Here is a 27,599-nt window from a genome sequence, read left to right on the forward strand (position 1 = left end):
AAAATGTCCCCATTGAAACCCATTAAAACTGCTATTTTTAATCGCAGTGCCATTTAACTGTAAAATGATGTAATTTTTGTTAATAGGCTTTCATTCTGTTGGCAAGGCTTTAAAATTGAATTTTTTACTATTTTTTACCAGATGGTGCCATTTTTTTTCAGGTTTGGCCTATAAAGCAAATACTCGCTTAATTCCTGTTTTCTGCTTCTGCATATTATAGAGCCAATTGGATAAATAATGCAGCTATATCTGTGTGGGTGTGTTGGTATGGATGTCAGAGTGTGGTTTGTATGTGTTATAAAAAAAAATTGTGTGTGTGTTCTTGTAAAATTTGTGAGAGAAAAACTGCGCCCAAACAAAATCTTACTGAAAGCTCTTTTTTTTTTTTAGATATCAACCTCAAATTTGGAACACAACTTGTTTAGATTTATGGCTTTGATTTTCTAGCAGGTATAGAGTTCAACATGTTTCATAAAATATATATTTTATATAAAATATTGTTCATAAATAATTTTCATAAACTTAAACCTCTATAACTTTTTTTTGGTTTCGCTTTTTAAAAAATAATCTGCCATGGGTCTTCTTTAAAATGAGACCAAACTTAACTCTGTGCTCCCAAGCTTCAAATTTTTATGACAGTTTTTTGACATGGCCATTTTTGTCCACTATGGACCTATGTGCAACTTTTTTTAATTGACGCACAAGGGTTACATGTATAGTTACACTGCAACAGCACTGTAAAATGAAGTGGAAACCAAAATGCACTTTTACATCATCAAGAGCTCATTGTCTGTCAAACATATTTTATTGGATTGAAATATTTCTACTCCTCTTTTAAAATTGTTTTTATTCTGTTGATACCGAATAAGAATGAAAACGTTTTTTTATTTAAAAGAAAAAAAACTTACTGACCCCCAAACTTACATATACAGGTTTTACTTTTACCTCCAAAAAGTCATAGAATTTTTTTGTTTGTTTTTGCAGTTTTATGATAAAATGCAAAAATAGATTCGCTCATCAGTGTTTATGATACTGAATAATAATATCACAAAATAGAAGATAATTTTTCTTAAACGGGCTACTACTGCTTGTTAGGGTTTAAAAATATCCCTCAAAAAAATGTGCGTTGAAATGGAAAATTAATGAGAAAGGAGTTTATGTAATTTGTATTTACGGTGTTTTTGGGTTTGTTTCTTTGTAGTAAACAGGGCGCCTCTGCAGTCTACACCTCCGCCTGGGATTGTGGAAGTAGATGGAGAGAAATTCACAACTCAGTGGTAAGACTTACATCTTTCTTTCTTACATTTCTCAAATCTGTTATGTTTTCTAGTGTTTTATGAATGCTTTCTGCTCTTGTTAGGCTAAATGCTCATTTTGAGGTTCATCCAGATGGTTCGGTCTCTCGCTCTGAGATGTACTCTGAATATCTGGCGATTTGCAGCAAGATGGCGCGGGGTGGCTTGTTAACATCCAATAACTTCTACAAATGCCTGAGGTGAGATCAATGGAACTGTTGGGCAGATGCTGTGAAGTTGTATCTGTGCCGTCCCAAATGGTAAATGTTGAATGCTGAAACTCACCACTCAATAGCGGTTGAACGACTTCAGATTTTTTAAAGGTGATCTAATTTTTCACAGCTCCAGACTTTTTTGTTCATTAATGACGTCATCAGCAACTAGTCGACTTCGACTCGACTTTCATCACATAAAAGTCGAGTCGAAGTCGACCAGTTGCTGATGACGTCATTAATGAACAAAAAAGTCTGGAGCTGTGAAAAACACCTTGATTACATAAAGATTACATTCATATGAATGCATCGGTGAGAACGATTGCGTGTGTGAATTAATTCTACCTGGCAGCGTCTCTCTACTAGTAGTGAAGCTGTGGGATTTAGTTATTAAGAAATATATGCTTGAACTTTTCAGTTTCTAAGCTATTTTATTGAGAAATCACAGAACAGTGTTGACAATACATTTCCGCGCTGAATGTTTCTGTGTGCGCGCGATCTTCGCGTGATGTACTGTACGAGCTACTGTCTGTAGCCTATGTGTGTGCGTTACAGTGCAGCAGCGCATTAGATTAGAACGGCGATTAACTTACCTGTACAATAAGCTGTTTAAAACGTGCATTCTCCCGTTCAATTTCGAGCATCCAGTAATATAATCACACATGTCTTGTGGAGCGCTTTCAGAGCATGCATTTATTTGTCATTTTAACTGTTTGGAAACTGAGCGTAAATGTGGAAGTCCTTCAAAGATTTCTTATCCTGTTGCGCCCTCTATAGGACCAGCGACTAGTCGACGTCAAGCTTAAAGCGTCATGGCAGAGCATTGAAGTCGATTAGTCGGTGCAACCCCTATCACTCAAAGACAAAATCAACGCTGTGCTTGTGTGTTTCTCAGGACGCTGTTTCCTAATCACACGGTGAAGCGTGTGGAGGACACACGGCTGAGTGGACAGGCTCAAATCCATGTGGTTGGTGTGCGGAAGAGGCCGATTCCTCTTCCAGTCCAGCTTTATTATCAGCAGCAGCAGCAGGCCAGTCCTGCACCAGTTCCCAAACACGAAGCTCCCTCAGAAACCCCTCAGCCCCAGTCAGGTAGAAACACTGTTTTATTATTGGCCCAAGAACTCTCATTCTAGCAATTCAGAAAGATGTTTCACACTACATTTGATCTTGGGTTTAAGCTTTTTAAACCCTGGTTAAAAACCCATTTTAACTGGTTTAAGTTCTTTGTACTTATTATAAAGGGAATCTAGCACTGCTTTTAACACCCTGGTTTATGAGAGTGCATTTTCACAGACTCTGAATTGTGGTGCGAAAACTATATAGTGTGAAAATGTTGAAGTTGTAATGTTATAGCGAGTTGTTTAGAAACAGACAACCTATCATAAACTGCTTCAGTGCTAACCTCATTAAATATTCATTCACTTTGTACAGAAATAAATTTTCTACTTTTTTTTCCCAGTGTCTTAAGGACTTAAAACAGTTTCAGAAGACTTCAGACAACAATTTAAGTTTATTACCCTCATAAATATATAAATAAGAATGTTAACCTAGGGCCCTATGAATCCCCCCCAAATTCTATTTAATTTTTTCCCAAATTCTGTGTTTTCAGTTTTAATTTTTCTGAATCCCATTTTAACAACATTTAAATTTTAATAATCAAAAATTGTCTGAGCAGTTGAATTCATAAAATGTTAACAATTTAACTATTTTAAATATTTTATTTTTTCAGAAAAAAAAACCAACAGAATTTCCGGATTCTTTGTTTTATGATGAAATACAGATTTACTATGAAACTGGTAATCAAATGGATGCATAAAACTAACAGTTTAATTAATCTTTTAAAATGTAATCAAATGAAATTTGAACTGTTCCTATCTTTACAGGTTTACAATTTGAAACATGGATGAAAAAGTGGGATTGTGTGATGTGATGGTCCTTAAAAAAATATTGTATAAAATAATAGAATAGAATAGATCTTTATTGTTATAGGAACAACGGAAAATCATGTAGCAGCTCTTCAATTTAATAATCAAAAATTGTCTGACCAGTTGAATTCATAAAATGTTAACAATTTAACTATTTTAAATATTTTATTTTTTCAGGAAAAAAAAATAAAACCAACAGTATTAAATTTAATTTTTTCAGAAAAAAAAAACAACAGAATTTCCGGATTCTTTGTTTTATGATGAAATACAGATTTACTATGAAACTGGTAATCAAATGGATGCATAAAACTAACAGTTTAATTAATCTTTTAAAATGTAATCAAATGAAATTTGAACTGTTCCTATCTTTACAGGTTTACAATTTGAAACATGGATGAAAAAGTGGGATTGTGTGATGTGATGGTCCTTAAAAAAATATTGTATAAAATAATAGAATAGAATAGATCTTTATTGTTATAGGAACAACGGAAAATCATGTAGCAGCTCTTCAATAGCAGAATACCAATAAACATATAAATAATAGGACAATTGTAAAAGGAGAAACATAATTTAACATAGAAGCTGACATGGCATTAAAAAAGGAAAGAATAAAAAAGACGTTAGTCCATATCTTGCCATATTTTGATTTTGCCAAATTCTGTTACACAGCCAATTTCATTTTTATGACTGGAATCTACAATTCCTCCCATGTTTTCTGCATCATGAAAATCATAAGACCCTAGTTAACCCCATTGTGCATTGCTGAACTTGAACACTAGATTTAATTTACCCAGGTATAAGAATAAAACAAAAGCCCATGCAGTGTTAAATGCGATAAGCCAGTCGCATTTATAGCTGACTTGTTCTTTCTCGTTTGTCCATGCAGCGCTGCTTCCTGGTGTGGGAGGGCAGCTTGTCCGGGCACCAGCACCAAGCCTTACTGCCGGCCAGGCAGCACCACAGGTGGCCTTCACCATGCACGGTACGTCACACGCCAACGCTCCCAATGCTCCTGCGCCAGCCCCGACTGTTCCACGACTCCCCATGAACCCGCCAGGACAAGCTGCACTTCCTCCTCCATGCCCTCCCGCCACCGCCCCAGTTCCCATACGACCCAATGACATTCTCAAAACGGCCATGATCCAGAGCTCCATCCCCACGGCCACCGCTGCACCTGCTGTTCCCAACCACAGCGGCTCGCCTACCCAGCAGCCCTTGCTCCATCACGCTCCCGTTACACTGATCCAGCAGGGGCCGTCGCCCCAGGGGCACGTTTTTACAGGTCGAGTGCAAGGTGTTTGTCCTTCGGTGGCCCAACAGCGCCTGCAAGCCCATCAGGGACAGCAAGGTGCCCCTTCCCAAGAGGCTGTGGTGCTCGTGCCGCCTCAGTATGTCAGTGCACCTTGCACTTCGCTGATGGCAGGAGGGCAGGTCGTGACTGTCTCAGGCGTGACTAGCAACCGCGTCGCATTTCAAAATATCGCCCCCAAACCTTCACAGCAGTCGCCACAGCCTCAACAACCGCAACAGCAAAGCTTAGTCATCGTCAGTCAGAATCAACAACCCAACACTGCGTTCGCCCCAGCCATCCATCAAATCGTACTGACCAACCCCAGTCCTCAAACCATCCAACCGAAGCCCACACAGTCTCCCGCTTCCCCAAATGCACCGATCCCTAACCCCGCCCCTGTGCAGCAAGCCCCGCTCAACACAGTCAGCCACATGCTGTCCGTCAAGCGGCAGTTTCAGCAGACTCCGGCCCCTCCTCCACCCCCAGCCCAACCTACCTCCACAGAATCCAGTCTGATCAAACAGTTACTGCTTCCGAAACGCGGTCCTTCCACCCCAGGCGGAAAACTCATACTCCCTGCTCCGCAAGTTCCCGCTCCTGCGAGCACCAGGGCGCCAAGCCCGCAAGTCGTATACCAGGTGACCAACAGCGGTCCGGTGCCGTCCCAACCGCAGTTGAACGTGCAACTTATGCAGAGCCCCTTGCAGGCGACCGGTGCCGTTCCCATCTCCATCCTCCCAGGGCAGATCATCTCCACCTCCACCCCTGGCACCCTTCTGCAGGCTACACCCAGCAACCAAGTTACCTTCACAGTAGTGCCAAACTCTGGCTTCCCCGGGCAGGGAGCGCAAACCCCGCCCACAATTGGCCTGCAGTTGACTCCGCCTCTGCCAATTGCAGGAGCCACGCCCATTCCACCTTTCCGAGGTGACAAAATCATCTGCCAAAAGGAGGAGGAGGCCAAGGACACCACGGGGCTGCACATCCACGAGCGCAAGATCGAGGTCATGGAGAACAACTCTGTCACTGACGGTTCGGCCAAAGCCAGCAATGGCAAATCCGCAGAGGTGGATGGACCTGCGGCAAAGCTGCTCAACGGGAGGAAGTTTGACTCGAGTCTACCTCCATACCACTCAGGGAACAGCCAAGCAGAGGCGCTAAATGGCTCTGCGGTGCAAGGCGGCCCTGGGAAGCAGACGCCCTCTGACCCTAAAAAGCTAATGGTGAACGGGGTGTGCGACTTTGACCGATCGGACGCCACCCATCCGAGCAAAAACATTCCAAATCACAAGGCTTCCAAACACATGGGGAACGGTGAGGTGTTGTCGCCTCAGAAAGCGCACGGGGCTTTGGGCCTCACGGACTCTCTTGCTGCTCCTCAGCAGGACACTGCCAAAGCAGAGCAGGTCGAACGCCTGGCCAACGGGCCCAGCCACGGCGCTGAGATCTCCAACGGCCCCAACTCAGAGACACTGGGCCTGAGGCAACAGCACCCACCTCATAACCACTCCCCACCTCTGCCCGTTTCCGAGCCGCCACCGCTGCCTCCCGCTAACGGCACCTTGGAGAGCCGGCCACTGAAGAGACCGCTGGAGGACGGGGACAGAGGTACCTCCGGAATCCCCACCAAAGTGGGCATACGAATAGTGACCATCAGCGACCCTAACAATGCTGGTAACAGCGCCACCATGGTGGCCGTGCCGGCGGGCGCAGACCCAAGCACAGTAGCAAAAGTAGCAATAGAGAATGCAGCGCAGCAGAGACCAAGTGTGCCCTCGCCGCTTCCTGAAACCAATGCTCAGGTAATGCGTTTTTGACTCGTGGTTACACAATTGTGCCTTTACAACATTGGTCTCAAACTCAATTCCTGGAGGGCCACAGCTCTGCACAGTTTAGCTCCAACCCTGATCAAACACACCTGATCCAGCTAATCAAGGTCTTCAGGATTACTAGAAACTTCCAAGCAGGTGTGATTTGGAGCTGGTTGGAGAGAAACTCTGCAGAGCTGTGGCCCTCCAGGAATTGATTTTGAGACTACTGCTTTATAACCTAATGCTTGTTTTTTATAATAATTAAAATTATTATGTTTTTTTGTGTTTTTTTTAAGGCAAAGCACAGTAGATAAAACCATTGTTTTTTCATGCACTGGTCAATGACATTTTAGGCTACTTTGCTTCCATAACTTGTCTTCTTTCAGACTAGTGGAAAGACAGTATCCAAAATGCACATTTAATTGTTTATTTTATTACACTGTATCTATTTACATCTGTTGATTACAGTTACAATGTAACTGTTTTTTCAGCACTTACACCAAACTTTAAAGTGTTATTACTGAATATATTCAAATGGTTTTTAAGGTGGGGTTTGTTCATTATAACATTTGCTTGGTTTATGTTAAGTTTTTTTTTTCTGACTGTTGATAGTTTATTAGATTAATGTAAATTAGGTTAATATAGATTAATTGAGTGATAGAGCAATCCAATCAAAAGCATTTTTTTATATGCTTGTTAGATGTTGATTTATTTGATGTGAACTCTGAACTGACATCAATTATTCAGCCAGGATATTCCAATGAATCTCAAAAATTCCTGTAACGCCAGTGAGATTTTATTTTCACATTACAGAACTTGCTTGTGAAATTACCTAGCATGCAACAATTCTTTTATAGTAAATCTGAGTTTTTCTGTTGTTTTTGGGCTGAAAAACATTCTTGCTCTTAATTAGTCTTGCATAGCCAGACGTTAAAGAACGCAACACACACATCTCCCGGAAATCCTGTATAATTTGGCCAATCCGATGACGACTTCAAAACTCCTGAAGTTTCCACGTTTGTGTGCCATATGCGTCAGACGTTCAGCCAACGGTCCGTGGGCGTGACGTCTGAGGCTGAGACTAGCTCTTAATAAACTTTAAAAAGATGCATAAATCTCACACACTACTCAAACTTGCATAATAATAAATTATTTGCAACATTTTGATTAGTCCGTTTTCCTCAGGCTTAGAAAATATGCAGAAAAGTATCAGCAAATGTAAAAACTAGGGCTGTCAGTCGATTAAAATTTTAAATCTAATTAATTACATGATGTGTTTATTAATTAATCGAATTAATCGCAAATTAAAATTGGCTGTGGAATTACCCACAAAAGATCATTTAAAGCCATTATAGTGTTAAATGAGAAAGTATCAAGTAAAAATATTAGTTAGTTTTCCTCAGGCTTAGAAAATATGCAGAAGTATCAGCAAGGGGCACTTTTTTTGCCCCAATATCTTGAACTTTAGGGTATAACTGCATTTATGGAGTTGTTGCTCTGCATCATATTTGTGAAGAGTCAACAGTATGAAATGTAAGATGATGTACAGGTCTGGGGGCGGGGCCAGTGCATTACCTGCGTTAAAATATTTTAATGGCATTATTTTTTCATATCTAATTAAGTTAATGTGTTAAACTGACAGCCCTAGTAAAAACAACTAATTTAAGAGCTGTTAATAATGACAAAGGCCACACCTGCAATTGAGAAATCAAAATGAGAGAAATAATCATAAAATAATCAAAGAAAACAAATATAATTCTAGACCCAAATGAAGTGCCCAGTTTGAATAGTAAGCAATATTCATACGATTTATTTTGAGTTTAAGTGTAAGAAAAAAATTAGATGCATCTACAAAATCTACAAAATTCAGCTATATTTTATTTCCATATTTATAGTATTTATATTTTTATTTCTTGCATTTACTGTTAAAAAATAAATAAATTTGTAAATTCACAACATGCTTGTCATTTTATAAACTTAATTTTAAGCCTTCTACAAAACTCACTGATTATTCATGTGTGCAGCAGCCTGTGTCAGTGCAGACTCCGCCTCCAGTGGATCCGGCTGCACAGGGAACCAATCAGAGTTCTCCAGCACCCGCCCTCTCTCCAGATCAAGCACGTAAACCTGGACAGAACTTCAGATGTCTGTGGCAGGCATGCAAACGGTGAGGACGCATGTGATGTGCTTTGCTTTGTAGATGCTTTGTAGATGTCTTGAGAAGGCTGGTTCATGCTAACTTGGAACGTGTTGTTTCAGGTGGTTTGACACACCATCACAGGTGTTTTACCATGCAGCTACCTATCATGGCAGTAAAGACGCGTACCCAGGGCAGTGCCGATGGGAGGGCTGTGAACCTTTTCCTCGACAGAGACTATCCTTCATCACGCACCTGCAGGCAAGATCCCATCTTTCTCTCTTTCTATTGATGCGGTCATAATGACACTTATCCCTGTGTGTGTTTGACTAATCAGTGTGTGTTTTGCAGGATAAGCACTGCTCGAGGGAAGCGCTCTTAGCCGCACTCAAACTGGAGGAGCAAAGGCAAGGCAGCAACCCCAACACTTCCAAGTGTGTATGGCTTCTTTAGCTCATGCTGGTTTAAGGTAGTAGATGATTGTGATGGAGATTGTGACGGTGTTGATGTGCAGGTCTCCTCCAACGGCGGTCAGCAGTCCTCCGCCTCCTTCCAGACCACAGAAAGCGCTCGTCAACCACCCCAGTGCAGCTCTGATGGCTTTACGCAGGGGCTCGCGAAACCTGGTGTTCAGGGACTTCACAGTCAGTATTATTACCTCATGTAAACAATGATAGTTCTGCTGCTTATAGATGTGTCAAGCTTGAAATGTTTTTTTTTTTGGTCCTGCTCAGGACGATAAAGAGGGACCAATGACCAAACACATTAGACTATCCGCTGCCTTAACGTTAAAGAGCATCGCCAAGTACTCAGATTGTGGACGGAAGTAAGTAAAACATTTCAGTGTGGTTGTTGTGTTGGAGATTTCTGGTTTGTGGCATGAAATCTATGTATAAATATATCTCTCTCTCTGTGTGTATATGTGTGTGTGTGTGTATGTAAGTGTATATATATATATATATATAGGGCTGGGCGATAATTCGATAATGATAATTATCACGATATAATTTTCCTCGATAAAACGATATGAAGAGTTCGATAAATGTTCGATATAATGTTTATGCGTCAAAAGCGGAACGAAACAGCGCGACTCATTTGAAGCATGCCACTCGGACCATTTATCCGCTCGGATCACAGTTCAAACGGCTGCGAGCTCGAGCAGATGCGTTTACTCGCTCACGCGAGCACTAAACAGCGCTGTAAGATCCAGTGTGAAGCGCTTAAATTCAGCGATGAACACAAATGACTCTGTGATTTAAGCTAGTTTAAAGCCAAACAGGAGAAACACTGTGTGCAACGAGACAGTCAGAAGGTTTTTCAATCTACACGTCGCTATCATTTACCATGGATTTACTGTAGTAACACTCACTGCACCATGGTATTGTGGCAGAAATGTGGGATATTCACACTGAATTTTATTTCGGGAGTAATGGTATATAATTAAAGTACATATTTGTGATTAAGCTATAGCATGTGTGCATTTAAACAGAGTGTTTTTAGACTACTGTTTTTCATACAAATAGGCTACTTAAAAACCATATAGTTATATTTTTACCATGGTACTGAGGTGCTACTTGTGTGGTTTTAACTGTTTATCATGATTTAAATGTATGCTACTATGGGAGACCAATGCTTAATTTAAAAAAATAAATAAATAAATAAAAACTTGGTCCGAATAAATTTAACCATATAAAACTGAGGTTGCTACAATTTTTACAGATGTTACTGATTTTGATAATGAACAAAAATTTACCTCCGCATCCTAACTCAAGCTACTTTCAAATGTGGATTTCTAAGAGACAAAAAAAGTGATATTATTATTATTAATATTACCAGGCAACCCAAACTTGTTTCTTTATTTGAAACAATATCACTCATTAGAACATGCATAAATAAATTTTTCTATTTAGATATTTATTTTGTTAAATCATTATAATGAGCCCAAATTAATGGTCTGGCTTCTACAACTTTCACTTTGGAGCAAAAATCTGGCTTTAAACTGGAAAGAAATAAAATTTTGACATTTATCATGATAATTATCGATATCGACTGATATGAAAAAAAAAAAAATATATATATATATATATATATATACGTACATACACACACTTTGAAGTATTAAATAGCATTAAATATTTAGATAATTTGATCATTGCAGTAATGAAAATCTTTATTTTTCTTTTTTAATTTCTGTAAAAAAAAAACACATTTAAGATTAATTTAAGAAATGTTTAATAAATCTTACCTTTATTTATTTATTTATTACATTTTTACATTTCATTTAAAAAAAAAAAACATTCGGTCATATTTCACCTTAAAAATTAAAATAAAAAATAAATCAGTTTTAATATTCCAATATGTAAATATAAAAGCACACTGAAAAGTATTTAAACATCATTAAATATTTTGATAATTTGATCATTATATTTATAAGAATTGGATTTTGGAGTACAGACTACAGTGCAAAAATTTCTGCCTTTGCAATAATGTATAATAATAATAATTTTTTTGTTCTACAAATATTTTTATAATTTTATACAATTTCCATTTCTGTAAGATTGATGTAGGGAATGTTTAATTTAACAATGCAATTTTTTTCATGTTTTTAAGACTTAATGGTCTTTTTGGATTAGAATGGATTAGTATTACTGTTATTGTTATTAGTAATTATTATTAGTAGTAATACTGTTATTGTCGTTCTTAATGCAAGTAAAAAAAAAAAAATTATTTTGGGGTGAAATGTGGCTTCTAGCATGAAAAAGAAAAAAAATGGACAAAGTAGACTTCATAAATGTAATCAGTGTCTGATTGTTGTATGTTTGTGTTCAGGTTGGTAAGGCGGCATGAAAACCATCTCTCTGTGCTGGCGCTGAGCACTATGGAGGTCTCCACCACGCTCGCGAAATGCCTTTACGAACTCACACGCTCTCTGCAGGCCTGAGCTCAGCTCAACCCAAAAACCTTCGGAAGGAGACGAGAAGCCCATTTCCCCATTCTGCTGCCACACAGGTCGCCAGCGTCGTTGGGTTGTCTCCCTAAACCCCCTCCCACACCCTGCTCTCGCGCTCTCTCTCTCTCTCTCACTCTCTCTTTCTCTCTCTCTCTCTCCATTCCTCCACCTCCCTCACAAACTGCCACGGGTCTTCCACCAGCCACTCAGAAACCAGCGCCCATTTCACTCTTCTGACCCCCTCTTCATGCCTGGCCCAACGAGCACATTTTTATAGCCCCAGAGGGGTGAGGGGGATTCTGTGGGCGGGGCAAGTGGACAACGGTGTGGCTAGATTTCGTTTTTTTTCTTTATAACTTGATAGCTTGGTTTTCTTACTTGAGCCGATTATATTTTCACTTATTTATTATTGAAATAAATACCAATATGAGTAAATGATAAAAAAAAAAATTGTGTAAATATTTGTGAATAGATATAAAGTTAAATCACCCTGCTTCATGCCGCTGCTACCCACTGGTATCAGAAGCATTACGTTAGTAGGTTCAGACTCACGTTTTTTTTATTTCAGCCCCTGGTTACTCGTTTGAGATGTGATTCTATACTCAGCAGTGGATGAATGTACTTAAACCCTGTAAATATTCTGCGAAGGTACTGATGCTGTAAAGTTTTGGGAGGGCTGGCGGAGGGCTACAGGTTTTTCTTTGTGGAGCTGTGATTTTATTTTTTTGTTTTTCTCCCCTTTTTTGTACTGTTATAACTTGTAGAACTCATTTTGCTGGCTGAAGGAGTATGAAATAATATATCATATGTCATTTTGTAGAAGAGACAAAAACATATTGAAGGTATTCCCCTCAACCTGTATTCACTGTAAGCGTCAGAGTACGAGCCCGATGGCCCGTACGTGATTCTTTTTGTATTTGTAAATTGGTTTAAATACATGGAGTTTTATACAGGTTTTCTCTTGTGTTCTTTGCTTTCCGTGCAGGTATGATATTTTCCTCCAGACCTTTTTTCTATCTTAATATAGTGTGGGATTTTATTGTACTATTTTGCGTTTTCTTTTTCTTTTTTTCCATCCATTCTTACGACCACGCCACATTCCGGCTCCCGGACCCCAGGCTGTCCTCTCTGCTGTGTGTTGTGTAACATTTATTACTGCCTGTTGTGTTAGCATCCCAGCGGGGTCACGACCCCTCCCCCCCCACCCCCTCACCATTTCTGCAGTGTCTGTAGGGTGTGCGATGATACATATATCTAACAGTCTGATATAGATTGGCTTCATTTACTTTGGTGACTGTTTATAGTTTTTAAATAAAAGACTGAACATTTTTGACATACTGTTGACATGCCTTTTTTCCCTTGGGGATCCCCCAGTCATCTGGATTGGTTTTTTTCCCGGTGTGTTCGAATAGGGATTTTAATAATAGAAAGTTAATAGAAAAAAGAAAAAAAAATACTTTTATTATGCATATAGAGAAATTGGGGGGTGTAGACGAGAGCTACACAATATGTCCATGTGTAAAGTATTTAAATATTAAATATTAAATATTTTGATAATTTGATCGTTGATTTCTTTTCTTTTTTTGTAGTACAGTACAAAAAAAAATCTACATTGCAGTAATTACAAAACTCTTGAGAACCATTTCTACATTTGTGTGTTTCTATTTCTGTAAAGAAGTGGATCCATTTATGTAAGATTGATGCGAATATGTAATTGATGTAAATATGTAATTATTTACATTTTTACTGTTTCTTTCAAACATTGTCAAGAATATTGTTGGGTCTTATTTCATCTTAAAATAAAAAGAAAGGTATAAAAAAAAATCAGTTTTATTATTCCAATATCAAATTACAAATATTTATAAAAAATATTTAGATAATTTGATCTTTATATTTATATGGATTTTATTGGAGTACAGACTAGAGAGCTACACAATATGTCCACAAGCAGTGCTTAAAAAAAAAATGTAATACTTCAATTCTATCCTTACCTCATTGATTTCACTGAAACTGGTAGATCTATGTTGCTTTGCTGTTCGAAATCAAATATTTGTTGAAAAACAATTTAATCTCAGCCTCACAAATGACTGGCCTCCTTGAGTTCTCGTTTTATTTATTTATATAGTCGATGGTTACATTTGAATAACGGTTGGCACGCACTATAATAGGACTTTTATGGTAGAAACTGAAGTGCTGTTCTACTTCCGCTCCACTGGACTGCATAAGCGTGTCGATCTCTCAGCAGAAATAACAATAAAGAAATTACGTACAACCTATTTGCAGATACTACCTACAGATTTTATATATATAGATATATATATAATTAATTAATTCCGATCAATAGAAAATAATTTCTAGCAAGGAAATAACCGCACTGTGTAATTCACAGTTCACCACAGGATGGCGTTCAGACTCGAATTATTTTAAATGTATATTACGGATATAAAAATATATTTCAGCTGAACAAAACAGGTCATTTGCTAGTTGTTTTTGTCGTCAACAGTTTTTTACAATACATTAAATCACTACAAAATAATGTGATTCAAGATCTGGCTCGATTTATGTCTGCAGAAATAAATTGCATTAGTGTTATTCCTACAGTTCACCACAGGAGGGCGTCCAGACTCGAATTTTTAAAAGTATATTACAAATACAGTATCTTTCTACTAAAGAAAATAAGCATTTTGCCATATTTTTGTACATTTATTTATTCATTCATTAATTTGGCTAAACATGATCAACAATTTATTAGAGATATTACATTTCCTCGTTCACCACGGGGGTGTTCAAGTTCAGTTGACCTGCCTTTTTTCTTTCTTTTTACATTTTTTTAATTTTATTTTATTATTCTATTTTATGTATTATTCATTTTTAACAAATGGGAGGTATAACACAATAATACTATTAATATGAATAGTATTATTATAATCTAAAATTAATGAAAATGATATAGTCTAAACAATAATTTCTGTCATATTTACCCTCAGATTATAAATCTAACAATATATTTCTTCTAAAAAACGATGAGACGTTTTGTTGCCAAACAAGATAATCAATAATTTATTAAATAATTTTGAATCAATGTGAACTAATGTAAAATTTTCTAAGCGTTATTGCTAAAGTAGCAGCAATGTAATTCAGTCTTTGCTTTCATCTTTCTCTGCTGAAGTCCATACTGCCAAATCTTCGTACTTCCACAACAAGATCAACAGCGCTCCAGACACACGTAATCTCTTCAAAACTTTCCATTCTCTCCTCTGTCCCCCTCCACCACGTCCTACCACTTCTATAACCGTCTGCTAAATGACTAAATGTAAATGTAAATGTAAATGTAATTCACACAATTCACCACAGGAGGGCGCTTTAGATTCGGAATTTAAATGCATGTTACAAAATAAAAAATGTCAACTAATTTAAATAGGTAATTTGACAGATATTTTTTTATTTACACAGTTCACCACAGGAGGTTAAGTTCACTTAACTTAAAAAAAACCCCCTTTTTTTTTAAAAATACAAATGGGAGGTAGAACGCAATAATACAATTTAATATTAATGGTACATTATAGTTATAGCTGAAATAGCAGCAATGTATTTCCCAAAATTCACGCTCGGACTCGCTAAGTTTATATTACAGACATAATAATGTATTTCTACTAAACTCAGCAAAAATAGACAAGTTGCCAGATGTTTTATTGCTGCACAGATTAAACAAAAAATAATAAATAAATGTGAATCAACGAAAAACTATTTAATGCAGCGTTTTCTTCTGGCTTGAGTTGTAGCAATAGAAGTAAGTTGCAGCAGGGTAATTCACGCAATTTACCACAGGAGGGCGATTAAACTCGAAATTTGTCAATAATGTGTGCCACAAATGTAAAAATATATTTTTACTAAATATAAGGGAGTTAATTTCACATCTTTTGCTGCCTAACAACAAGGTAAAGAACAATTTATTATATACTAAATCAATGCAAAATAATTCAATGCTAGAAGAAAGTAACAGTAATGTAATTCACACAAAGTACCACAGGATGGCGTTAAAACTCGAAATGTAAATGTGTATTACAGATGTACCTGTTGAAATAGTTACCAGCAGTGTAATTCAAACAGTCCACCACAGGAGGGCGCTCGGTTTCGTTCAGTTCACTTGCCTTTTTTTTGCCTATGGCTCAAGCTATTGACACACACTACTATGGAATAAAATCACTGTCAAAAGTTTGGGGTCAGTAAGACTTGTAATGTTTTTTTAAAGAAGTCTCTTCTGCTCATCAAGGCTGCATTTATTTTATAAAAAATACAGAAAAAAAACAGTAATCTTGCAAAATGTTATTACAATATAAAATAATGGTTTCTATTTTAATATCCTTTAAAATATAATTTATTTATGTGATGCAAAGCTGAATTTCCATCATCATTACTCCAGTATAAAGTGTCACATGATCCTTCAGAAATCATTCTAATATGCTGATTTATTATCAGTGTTGAAACTCTTGTGCTGCCCAATATTTTTTTGGAAACTGCGATACTTTTTTCAGGATTCTTTGATGAATAAAAAGTTAAAAAGAACAGCATTTATTCAAAATAGAAATATTTTCTAACAATACAAGTCTTTACTGTCGCTTTTTATCAATTTAACACATCCTTGCTGAATTAAAGTTTTAATTTCTTCCAAAAAAAATAAACAATTAAAATGTATTGACCCCAAACTTTTGAACGGTAGTGTATATTGTTAGAAAAGATTTCTATTTTAAATAAATGCTCTTCTTTTGAACTTTTTATTCATCAAAGGATCCTGAAAAAAATTATCACATGTTCCAAAAAAATATTAAGCAGCACAAGAGTTTCAACACTGATAATAAATCAGCATATTAGAATGATTTCTGAAGATCATGTGACACTGAAGACTGGAGTAATGATGCTGGAAATTCAGATTTGATCACAGAAATAAATTACAGTTTAATGTATATTAAAATAGAAAAACGTTATTTTACATCATAATAATATTTCACAATATTAAATTTTTTTTCTGTATTTTTGATCAAATAAATGCAACCTTGATGAGCAGAAGAAACTCCTGTAAAAAACAAAAATCATTCTGATCCCAAACTTTTGACTGGTAGTGTAAGAATAAATTCTATTAATGTTATTCCTACAATTCACCACAGGAGGGCGTTCAAGACTTGAGTTTTTTTACAGGTATGAGAATGTTGCAGCGGTGTAATACACACAACTCACCACAGGAGGACGTTACATTCCTTTGCATGTTTAAAAAATGTAACAGAATTGTGCAGTCAATATACATTCTGAATGAACAATAAACATTCTTAAAAATGTTGTATTGATTTTTTTTTCTGCTTCAAAGAATCAACACTTTATCAAATTTGTTTGAATCATTAATCAATGCAATAGTCAGTGTTTTTCCTCTGGCTCAAGTTACAGAAGTCGAAGAAACTAATAGAAGTGTAATTTACAAAAATTTACCACAGGAGGGCGTTAAGTTGCATTCAAATGAATCGAATCTTTCTTTTAGAGTCTGACTCTTTTGGATATGAACATGATTCAATTTGAATATAACTCACCAAACACCGCGAGTCTCAGACTCAAGAGTAGATGAGACGAGCTTCAGTCAGCGGCTCCTGAGACTTTCTGAGGATGTTTGTTGACCAAACTCACATGAGGTTGTCACCAGTGTTGGGGAAAGTTACTTTTAAAAGTAATGCATTACAATATTGCGTTACTCCATAAAAAAGTAACTAATTACGTTACTTAGTTACTTTTTATGGGAAGTAATGCGTTACGTAACGTTTACGTTACTTTTTAAATCTGGACAGGGCTTGCTTGTTTGTTTTTAAAATAAAAATGTCACATGCAACAGCGATTGTAATATACATTTTTAAACGGTCAAAATATTATGTAAGGACATATCAGAAACCGCTTGAGTTTTGAACAACTAAAAAAGACAAAACTCCAAAAAAAAGTCCACCCTGGTGGCTCAGTAGTCTGCGTCACGCCCTCACCTGAGCGACCTGAGTTCGAGCCTCACTCTTGCAAAGGCAAAATTGTATTTCATTGGTTTTGACCAATTAAACAAGACAACATTCCAAAAAAAAGCAGTTTGAGTGTGGAAGTGCTAGTGGCTCAGTGGTCTGAGTACATCCTCCCTAATCGGAGGGTTGCTAGTTCGAATCTGGCCTGGACACAGAAGCATGGTTGCGGTCGGTATGGTCACCTGGTCATGAGCTATAGGGGCATGATGGGTGAACCAAGAGAAGGCAGGACATGATGGGGGGGGTATATCCAGGCGCCCCCCTGGGGACTTTCGGGACAATGACCAGTAGTGGTTATACATCTTGTCGACTTATTAAAAAATCTCCAGGCACCATACTAAGTCGACAGTTTTCCTGCAGTGGGCTCTGGATAACCCTCTGCTCCACCACAACCTTCACAATTGCCACTCCAGTTATTCACACCACACCAAGCCTTCAATTCCTCGAGATCTGGCCAGGATTTGAACCAGCAGCCTCTGACCCATGAGGTAGAGCTCATGCCACTGAGCCACAGATCTCTTTGCTCTGATCATGCTGGAACTTATATTTCACCCGTCAACCAGCATGAGAACCGCGCTTTCACACTATATAAGTAAAACTGAAGTCAGGTTACGGCTGAACTCGTCTTTCTGTCGGGCGATTGTCCATACGCATCGAAACACGAAGCATGGATGCTTCGTTCACACATACTTCCGAATCACTTTCACAGGCGTCATGATTCAACTAATTCAGTTCTCCGATACTGAAGGATCTCAGAGGGTTTTCGGGCATCACTTCAGGTAACAGCGATTCAGATCCAGACTGACCATGAGCCACAATGACATTAAAATGATTCAATCGGAGGATTTGCTACTCTCGAGTTGAACAATCGACAATTTTGAGAGCCTTAATCATCTCACGCAAACAAAAAGCTAGGCAAGTTGAGTTAACGAGCCCTCGTTAAGGTTAATGAGAGTGTTTGAGATATCAGAAGTCTGATTCAACTCAGTGAACACAAACTGATCTGACCTCAGTAAAAAGACAAAGATGATATTCAGAGAGCTGGTTTATTTCATTGCTTCTGGGAGGGTAAACAGACAGTGATTGAACTGCATAAACAGAAGTACAGGACTTTAACCTGCATATGACAACAAAATCATCTCAGCTCACCAGCAAACTACCCACACACTCAAACACGCATTCGGCATCTGCAGGGAATATTAAAGCTAATGCACATGTACTCCAGATTGTTTCGATGCTTCTAAAGGGAAAAGTCTTTATGTTTGACTACCGAGAGAGACATAGAGAGACAGGACAGTCATACCACTTGAATCATCTGCCTTAATTATTCATTATCTTTGCTACTTTAAACTTAGAAGCAAAATGTGATTAGAGCGACACCATTACAGATCTTTAACCCCCCCCCACCCACACACATACATACATACATACACCCATGAAACATAATCCAATAAAGGGCATTTTCACTATATCAAATCCAAATTAAACAAAATATGTAATCTCTAGAAAAATCTTCATTCTCGTATTTAAATGTGTTAAGAACGGCTCCAGTCAGTGACACCGGCAGCAGCCCGCGGTGGAGGAATTGCACTCGTGCAGTCAGCAGATCAGCGACCCTCAGCTATTCTCGGATTTGCTTTTGCGGATGCATTTGTATTTGTCAACATACGCTTTCACCAGGTTGGCCACCTTGTCGGCGTTCACCTCGCCACTCTTGCTGAGGCACACCTGAGAGGAGGAGAAAAACAATTACTGTGTGCATTTGTAAAGCTGTTTGCACAAAATTAAACATTTGAGCAAAACATTATGCTGAAACAGAGGAATAGTTACACTAAAATCAAAATGAATATAAAGAAGTTCAACTGTGATTTGAAAGTGTCAGAGACAATCATTCAATATGGAGTAGAACTAAAAATTAATAAATAAATTTATGAATACATAAATGTAAAAAAAATTATATAAATACAATTTAAAAATAAAAGCATATGACAAGAGTATAAAGTAAACAAAGTAAATATACATCAAATTTTATATATATATTTTTATATACATTTTTCTAAAAATGAACTTACTTTTTCCACAGCTTTCCGTACAATCTCTTTATATTCCTCCTTGTTGATTTCATTCTTCTGATAATATGGCTTAATCGCTGCTTTCACCTCATTGATGGCCCGCTCTTGAATCTGCAATTTCTGTTTGAAAAGGAAACTGCATTTTAGGAACTAATATCAACAATAACGTGGATTAGTTTGCTTAAATGTGCAACACCTGCCTTCTCTTTCTTTGAGCTGTCAGCATGGGCCTTGCTGTGAGAGGCGGGTTGGGTGGTGGTAGAGGATGGCTGGGACGCACTGGGCATCCAAACAGGACGAAGCGGCCCAACAACTACTTTGGTTGGCATGGGTTTAAACAAACCTTTGCCTGGTACAGGAAAACTGGGCATCACCTGCTGTACAGTATGCAAATGTTACAACCAAAATGGCACATAACATGAATTAATTTAAAGGGTTAGTTCACCCAAAAATGAAAATGTTGTCATTAATTACTCACCCCCATGTCGTTCCAAACCCATAAGACCTTCGTTTAACTTTGGAACACAAATTAAGATATTTTTGATGAAATCCGAGAGCTTTCTGACTACCACTGTCAAAGCACAGAAACGTAGTAAGGACATCAATAAAATAGTCCATGTGTCATCAGTGGTTCCACCGTAATTTTACGAAGCTATGAGAATCTGTATCAGCAGCATCACATGCATGCGTCGATAATGGCAGAGGACTGTCCCGGGAAAGAAAAAAATAGTTGAATAAAGTCGTTATTTTTGTTTTCTTTGCGCACAAAAAGTATTCTTGTAGCTTTGTATAATTACATTGGAACCACTGATGTCACATGGACTGTTTTAACGATGCCCTTACTACGTTTCTGTGCTTTGACAATGGTAGTATCCTTGCCGTCTATGGAGGATCAGAAAGCTCTCGGATTTCATCAAAAATATCTTAATTTGTGTTCCGACAATGAATGAATGTCTTACGGGTTTGGAATGAGTAATTAATGACAGAATTTTCATTTTTGGGTGAACTAACCCTTTAAGTTAGGGATGGATGAATATTAAACTAATTTTTTTTTTTAATTATAACATAATCATTGTGCTCACCTGAGGCTGGTGACTTTCAGATGGTATTGCTGTGAAGCCGCCCTGTTGCACAGGTGGAGGAGGTGGTGGAGGTGGAGGCAGTGCCTGCACAGCTATGGATGGGACCTGGAGGAGCGGCCCAGTGGGGTGCAGCTGCACTGGCACTGGAGGGGGCAAGCTAAACTGGGGAGGAGGCTGCAGACCTACGGCTGGAGGTCTTGGCAGCAGAGGCCCCATGGGGTAAGGGAGGACCCCCATCACACCCATCTGGTGGGGCATCAGGGGAGGGGGCAGGGCTGGCACCACCTCTGTTGGCAGTGGTGCATTTGGATCATTCTGGGGGGGATCTGGAATATGGAAAACAGACATGAATGTAGTGGAGATGGTAAAGTGACCTGAACATGCTAAAGTGGGAATGCACAGCTGGCAAGATGGGCTTTTGATAAACTTGACTGTCTATGCAAAAGAAACACAAATTTGTTGTTAAATTAGTGTTATTTGATTAAAGAAAACAGAGGGGGGAAAATGTCAACAACCCATAAAGTACTTTTGATGGAATTGGGTAAAATGGAATGAAATGGAATTTACGAAAAAATAAAAATGATTTGGATTTATGGCCTTTATTTGGATAAAGACACACCTGCTTGTTTTGGGACTCCTGGTGCACCTTGATCCTCCTCTTGTCTGTTCCAGGTGTTGTTCCCGCCTCCCCTGTCTCTGCGAGAGTAGTAGTTCTGCACATCAGCAGGGAGAGTTCGGCGTACTGCCCAGCTAGACGCCGATGACCACCCGGAACGATCCAGCAGAGTCTCAGCGCCCTCAGACTCTTTTCTCTTCCCTCCAGCTCTATTGTCGTTGAAGCGATTATAAGAATCTGAATTGTTTGCTGTACCTGAGAAAGAAGTACGTTGCCTCCAATTATCTGCTGGCTCGCCCTGCTGGCCAGATGACCAGTGTGCGCCTCCTCTGCCGCGGCCAGCGTTCCAGCCACCTCGAGACCAGGACTCTGCAGGCGGATCACCTGCATTTTCATCCCTTCGTGGCTCCCGTCCTCTGGAATCAGTGTCTGGCCAAAGCCTCTCCCTCTCTCGCACCCAATCCGGGTTCTCGCTCCTGCCATGGTCGGGCGATGCCTCATGAAAGTTACCGTTGTCAGACAAAACAGGCTCTCTTGATGAGAAATGCCCAGGTTTCTCTGCATTGTTCCACCAGTTGGAACCTCGTCCATCGCCCCTGCTCCGCCATCCATCCCCGCCCCAAGACTCTCTCTTGCGAGGAGAGTGGCCACCATGATCAGCGCGTTCCTGGGATGGGCTCCGGTGTCCGGGTCGGTTTCTGTTGCTGGAGTGACTACGTCGCCTGCGACTCCGCTCCCTACTACGACTACGGCTCCGATTCCGCCGGCCATCCCGCACCTCCTCTTGCTTCTCACGGTTTCGAGACGTGGACCGGGTCTTGTGGCTACGATCCCATGATCGAGACCTTGACCTGCGAGACCCTTCGCTCCTAGACTCCCTGTTGGGAGACCAGGTGGTCGTAGGCGAGTGAAAGCGAGACCTGCGGGATCGTCCCTCCCGCTCCCTCTTATCTGAGACTTTTTCCTCCTTACAAGAGTCAAGTTTGGGCTTTGGATCATCCATCTGAGGCGTGTTCGCAGTAGGATCCATCCCAGCTTCAGCAATGTGGGCTTCAATCTCAGATGCAGGAGAATCGCACTCCATAGGAATGAGGTCAGTGTTATCCTGAGGACAACTTGCATTAGTGTCCTTTGATTCTGGCACGCCTTTCTCTTCTGGAACCGACGGTTCGGCAGCCTGGTCCTCTTTGAGAGGTGGAGGACTACTGGATTCCTGCTTGTCCGAACAGTCTTCTGTGGTGTCAGGCTCTGGTTTCGGATCTACAATCTGGTCTGAAGCATCTGTAGGAGGTCCAGCTGTTGGTTCCACTTGCAGAGATGATTCACCATCCTGGGAATCAGACTGAGACTCTTCTAGATCTGCACAGGAAGGAGATGGACAATCTTGCTCCTGTATTGGTGGAATATTCACTAATTCTACTTGGTCTTCATCATTTGTCTCCACTTCTTGCTTGCTATCTTCTTGTGGAAGTATCTGATTGTCTTCACCTTCAACCATACTCTCGGTTACCACTTCTTCTACTTTTGCCGTTTCCTCTTCCTGGCTACTGGCATCAGGGGAAGCACATTCATCCTCAGCAGGACTCGTCTGATTCTCCACCTCCATCTTCTCCTCCGAATCGACTGGCTCTTGATCACCATCGATCTGATCAGAACTTGCTTTCTGGTCTGGTTTTGATTCCTCGGATTCGGTTTCCTCAGTGACTCCATCTTCATCATGATTTCGAACCTCAGTTTTCTGCTTCTCATCCTCAGGTCTCTCCACCTTCACCTTCTTTGGACGTCCTCTCGTCTTTGCTCCAGACCTCGGATTGCTCCCCTGCTGCCCTCTGCTTGTAGAAGCATGAGTATCATTTTTGGTTTGTGGTGTAGAAGACGTGGTATCTGAATCTGTGGGCTGTGACTGTGCGGCTGAGGAATCCTCCGCCTCAGAGCGACTGTGTCTAGAGGAGCGCCTGGTAGCAGCAGCTTCTGCTGGTTTCACTGAGGTCTTTGACCCAGAACCCCTGGTTCCCTTTTTTCCCTCACCTTTGGGGCAGGTGACAGCACAAACTACGCCATGAGGAGCTAATAAATATAGGAAATAAAGTGTTAATAAAAACTAAAAGAAATTAAAATTAAAAAAGTAACATAACCGGGAAGAAGTGAAACTAAAATGGGCACTAATTCATTTTAGTTTTCATTTGTAATACGTACTTCATAAAACTTTAATTATTATAAAGATGAAACCTTTAAAAAAAGGTAAGATATTTACCAGAATCTCCCTTTCTCTCTCGCTCTCTCTCTCTCTCTATATATATACTAGATAAGTCTCAATCTAACAAAAAAAAACTAAATTGCCAAATATAAAGAAGACATTAAAAAGTTGGAGAAAATACTAAAACCAGTTGGAGAAAAAAAACTACAGGAACACAGATTTATTATTTTTAACAAAAAGCTAATTAACTCAGACATCACTAAATTAAAACATTTTTTGATAACTTAAAATAACAAAATAGCACTAGGAAATTTTAGTTCACTTTATTTATTTATGGATACAAAATAGATAATAACCTTTATTATTATAATTTTGAATGTTTTATTAAAATAAAATACAATTTAATAGCATTAAAAAAAAAAATCATAATACTTGTTAGCACATTAACTTTGGCAGCCCTAAAATAAAAAAATAAAAAAATTAATTAAATAAAAAAATAAATTAAATTAAATAAGCTGAAGCTAGAAAACGAAGTATAAACAAAACAAAAATGAATGAAAACAAAACTCAATTGAAAAGACAAAGTAGAAAAAAAAGTACAAATAAAAACTAAAGAGCAAATTTCAAATAACAACTTGAGTATTATGTATGTTCTTTAACATAAATTAAAGACAACTTGGTTTTCGAGTGGACATACCTGTGTGTTCAGAAAGCAGCAGATTCAGAGAGGCGGAGACAGCTGACAGAAGCAGGTGCGAGCGGAGTGATACCCTTAAAGTCGATAAGTAAAAGGTTCATAAGCCAAAATAAGGGACATGCACACAAAAGGAAAGAGCAGCCAAATTGTACATATACTACACTTCAAATTCACATTTTCAAAACAAAAGCTGATCGAAACATGCTTCTCACCTGGGCACACCTGTAGAGAGGACAGGTACAGAGGCAGGAAGCCACCTGCGTTTTCTCTCTAATCTCCTCCACTGGACGCCGTCTGGTCCCTCATCAGAAACCTCAACAGATCCTGTCCTACAGTGCAAAACAGAAACCACTTTAACATGCAGCCAAGAGACACTGTTCAGAAAAAGAAACAAAAGTCACATGGTGTTCTGCCATTAGGTCAGTGTGTGCTTACATGATCTGTGTCAGTGTGCCAACCGTCGCTCCCTGCTGGCTGGGCAGTGATGAGTGAAAATGCTTAGTGAGCAGAAGAGAGTGGCATGAGTCTCCATTCACCTGCACACATAAGCAATGCTTAACACTTCCTGTTTTGGTCATATGTGATAAATAAGACCAAATGAAAACACAATTAGTTTAAGACTAACCTTTCTGTTTTTATCCACAGATGCATCCAAATCGTCTGCTGGGGAAAAAGACATTTATTTTGGCAAGTTTGGAGAGTTCTCAAGTCATTAAACATTTTTTTTCTGTTCTGTTATACAGAGTTTATCACGGCAATCAGTTAATAAATAAAAATATTTAGTTTATGCAACAGGTCTCTTACTTCGTAAAATAAATAAATAAATAAATAAAAATAAAAAGTGAAAACATTTACAGTATTACAGTTAAGATGAACTATATGGGGAAATATATTGTGCAGTACCAGATTAAATTTTGTAAAAATATTAATTAGTTAAAATAAGAAAAAATATATTTAAAATATCAATAAACACTTATTTTTTAAGATTTAAAGTTGACATTTACATTAATGTTCATGTTGCTTTACATTTTACTATCACATTTAGATACTATTATAGTTTTTATTTATATTTTGAATTAGTTATTTTTAGATTTTTCTATTTCATTTTAATTTTAGTTAAAGTTGTAGTAATGTTGTTGCTTTTTTTAGTAATTTTGATTAGTTTTTGTTTTTAAATGTCTATATAGATTTTATCCATTTTTATTTATTTATTTATTTTGTTTTAGTTATTTTAGTACATCAAGTAAATGTAAAACGCTGCCTTGGCAACTTGCTGAAAAAAAAAATTAGTTAGTCACTAGTTAGTGAACTAAAAAAAACTGTATTTTAAGCTTTAATTTTTAGTTTAGTTAGTAACTAAAATTACTCTGGTACACAATACATTAATGTAAACAACAGAACTTTAACCTTGAATATTCTTTTATATTGAAATATCACACTTTTACTACCACACAAACACCTCATGAACAAGACAAGAATTAATATTGAAGCACATACATTTTCTGTGGTATTTCTGTTTGGCAGTAGCTCTTTTCTCTTGCGTTCTCTCCGTGTTTCCTGTCTCTCCCCTGTTAAAGACAAAATTACCTATTTAATAATCAGATAAACAGCATATGCAAACACAATCACACTGCACTTACACAGAGACGTGACACATTCGTTGGCCATCCTGACTGCAGCACTTGTGCGGCTCTGACAGTCTGGGTGCCCTCACAGGAAGCTGAAACACAGAGGAGAAGCTCAGCTCAGTTTCATCAGGAATAAGTGCCTCTTACCAAGACATACAGGACATCAGGAGGACGTCTGACCTTGATGCACTGCTGCGAGGAGCCCTGCAGGTAGATCACACTGAAGGGTCTGCGGTCCACCGGGCAGGACTGAACCATCTGTAGCCCATCATATATATATATATAAATATATATGTAACTAATATAACAGTTATAATGTAACTTAACAGAAACAAAATATTTTTTCAAACAATACCAGTAATAATAATAATAATAATAATTTCCAGTAATAATTTTTTCACCGTATAAATTGGGTCTTTGTACAAGAAACTTATGCCATTTTAATTTTAGAATGGAGGATAGTTATTTTTGGGGGTTGAGGCATTTAAAAGACTGAGAACCACTGCGTTAAGCGACCAAATGCTACACACTTTCTATAACAAATACAATAAAAACCAGCAAACAAACAAACACAAGTTATATTACACAAGATTTATTTACATTAACATATGATAAAAATTCTAAAACTTTTTCTGGCAAAATTATACTAAATAACTCTTTAAGTGAGTTCACTTCATAAAAGAGTTTTCTACATACATTAAAAGCTGGACAGTCCCTTTCTGCCATAAAACCAGATCAATAATGAAGGAACACCATATTCACTGGTCAAACAACTATTGCACAAGTTGAGTTTGAACTTTGCAGGTTTTGTGCAGAAACCACAAATAAAAACTAAGAGAAAATGATCATGTTTTAAGAAACTGGTCATGTGATCAAAAACCACATGCACAGGTATTCACAGATATTCTGGTTTGATATAAATCAGGGCTTGACATTAATGCTTGTCCACGACAAGTGGATTTTTTTAACGGGGCAAGTGAAAGAATTTTGATTTTACTTCATTTTACTACATTCAGTGTAAACATCGACTGACTGACAGTAAGTCAGTGCATTAAGTGACTTACATTTTAGTCACAATATTGACTGTTTTTGTGCCTGTGAAAATAGTTTCAAACGAAGCCACAGCAGAACTTTTGCCAACTCCAAGCAACACACAACAGTGTTTCACTACTGAATCATTCAGCGTTTTTAAACAAATCGGGTGAGTCAATGATTCAGTGACTCATTCATTCACTTGCTGCCACCTACTGGTGGTTTGGTTTCATATTTTGTTGATACTGATTACATATTAAAGGCACAATATATAAGATTTTTTTATTAAAATATCCAAAAACCACTAGAACAGTGTTATATATTTTGCTGACTTGTGTACTTACATTATCCCTAATGTTTCGAAGAACGCCTGCCAATGACGTCACAACCCCTCGATTTCCGTTTTGTAGAAAACATGGAAACGCCAAAGACGCTTTAATATGTTGTGTGTTTTAATAGACCAGTGACGACCGCACAGAGTAGCATTATAACAGAACGTTCAAATGTATCTAGTGTGATAAAACAGCGCTGCTTTACCCCACATACGCACGACCGGAAGCAGCGGAAGCGCTCGACTGTGGCATAATAAAAGCTCCGCTGCTTT

At 38.3% G+C, this 27,599-nt stretch overlaps 2 protein-coding genes across 8 annotated transcripts in view; one reads left to right on the forward strand and one right to left on the reverse strand.

Moving 5' to 3' along the window:
* Positions 1–13,125, forward strand: part of LOC107658978 (AT-rich interactive domain-containing protein 2-like) — a 30,543-nt gene extending 17,418 nt beyond the window's left edge. For 2 of the 4 annotated variants that reach the window (XM_016447728.1, XM_016447727.1), the window contains 10 exons: positions 1,202–1,277; positions 1,361–1,495; positions 2,403–2,599; positions 4,322–6,528; positions 8,562–8,704; positions 8,797–8,935; positions 9,026–9,108; positions 9,189–9,318; positions 9,409–9,500; positions 11,504–13,125. In XM_016447728.1, the coding sequence (XP_016303214.1) occupies positions 1,202–1,277; positions 1,361–1,495; positions 2,403–2,599; positions 4,322–6,528; positions 8,562–8,704; positions 8,797–8,935; positions 9,026–9,108; positions 9,189–9,318; positions 9,409–9,500; positions 11,504–11,615 (3,314 nt within the window). In that variant the 3' untranslated portion in view covers positions 11,616–13,125. The remainder of the gene's footprint in view (positions 1–1,201; positions 1,278–1,360; positions 1,496–2,402; positions 2,600–4,321; positions 6,529–8,561; positions 8,705–8,796; positions 8,936–9,025; positions 9,109–9,188; positions 9,319–9,408; positions 9,501–11,503) is intronic. The other 2 variants (XM_016447730.1, XM_016447729.1) reach the window with 1 other exon arrangement.
* Positions 13,126–18,703: 5,578 nt separating this feature from the next.
* Positions 18,704–27,599, reverse strand: part of LOC107658980 (protein SCAF11-like) — a 20,545-nt gene continuing 11,649 nt past the window's right edge. For 2 of the 4 annotated variants that reach the window (XM_016447735.1, XM_016447731.1), the window contains 12 exons: positions 26,144–26,221; positions 25,976–26,055; positions 25,833–25,903; positions 24,961–24,998; positions 24,771–24,871; positions 24,548–24,664; positions 24,336–24,409; positions 21,445–23,508; positions 20,826–21,151; positions 19,944–20,120; positions 19,744–19,863; positions 18,704–19,399 (listed from right to left, as the gene is read on the reverse strand). In XM_016447735.1, the coding sequence (XP_016303221.1) occupies positions 19,289–19,399; positions 19,744–19,863; positions 19,944–20,120; positions 20,826–21,151; positions 21,445–23,508; positions 24,336–24,409; positions 24,548–24,664; positions 24,771–24,871; positions 24,961–24,998; positions 25,833–25,903; positions 25,976–26,055; positions 26,144–26,221 (3,357 nt within the window). In that variant the 3' untranslated portion in view covers positions 18,704–19,288. The remainder of the gene's footprint in view (positions 19,400–19,743; positions 19,864–19,943; positions 20,121–20,825; positions 21,152–21,444; positions 23,509–24,335; positions 24,410–24,547; positions 24,665–24,770; positions 24,872–24,960; positions 24,999–25,832; positions 25,904–25,975; positions 26,056–26,143; positions 26,222–27,599) is intronic. The other 2 variants (XM_016447732.1, XM_016447734.1) reach the window with 2 other exon arrangements.

The sequence above is a fragment of the Sinocyclocheilus anshuiensis genome, unplaced genomic scaffold (genome assembly GCF_001515605.1).
Source record: "Sinocyclocheilus anshuiensis isolate Anshui unplaced genomic scaffold, SAMN03320099.WGS_v1.1 scaffold283, whole genome shotgun sequence".
NCBI lineage: Eukaryota > Metazoa > Chordata > Actinopteri > Cypriniformes > Cyprinidae > Sinocyclocheilus > Sinocyclocheilus anshuiensis.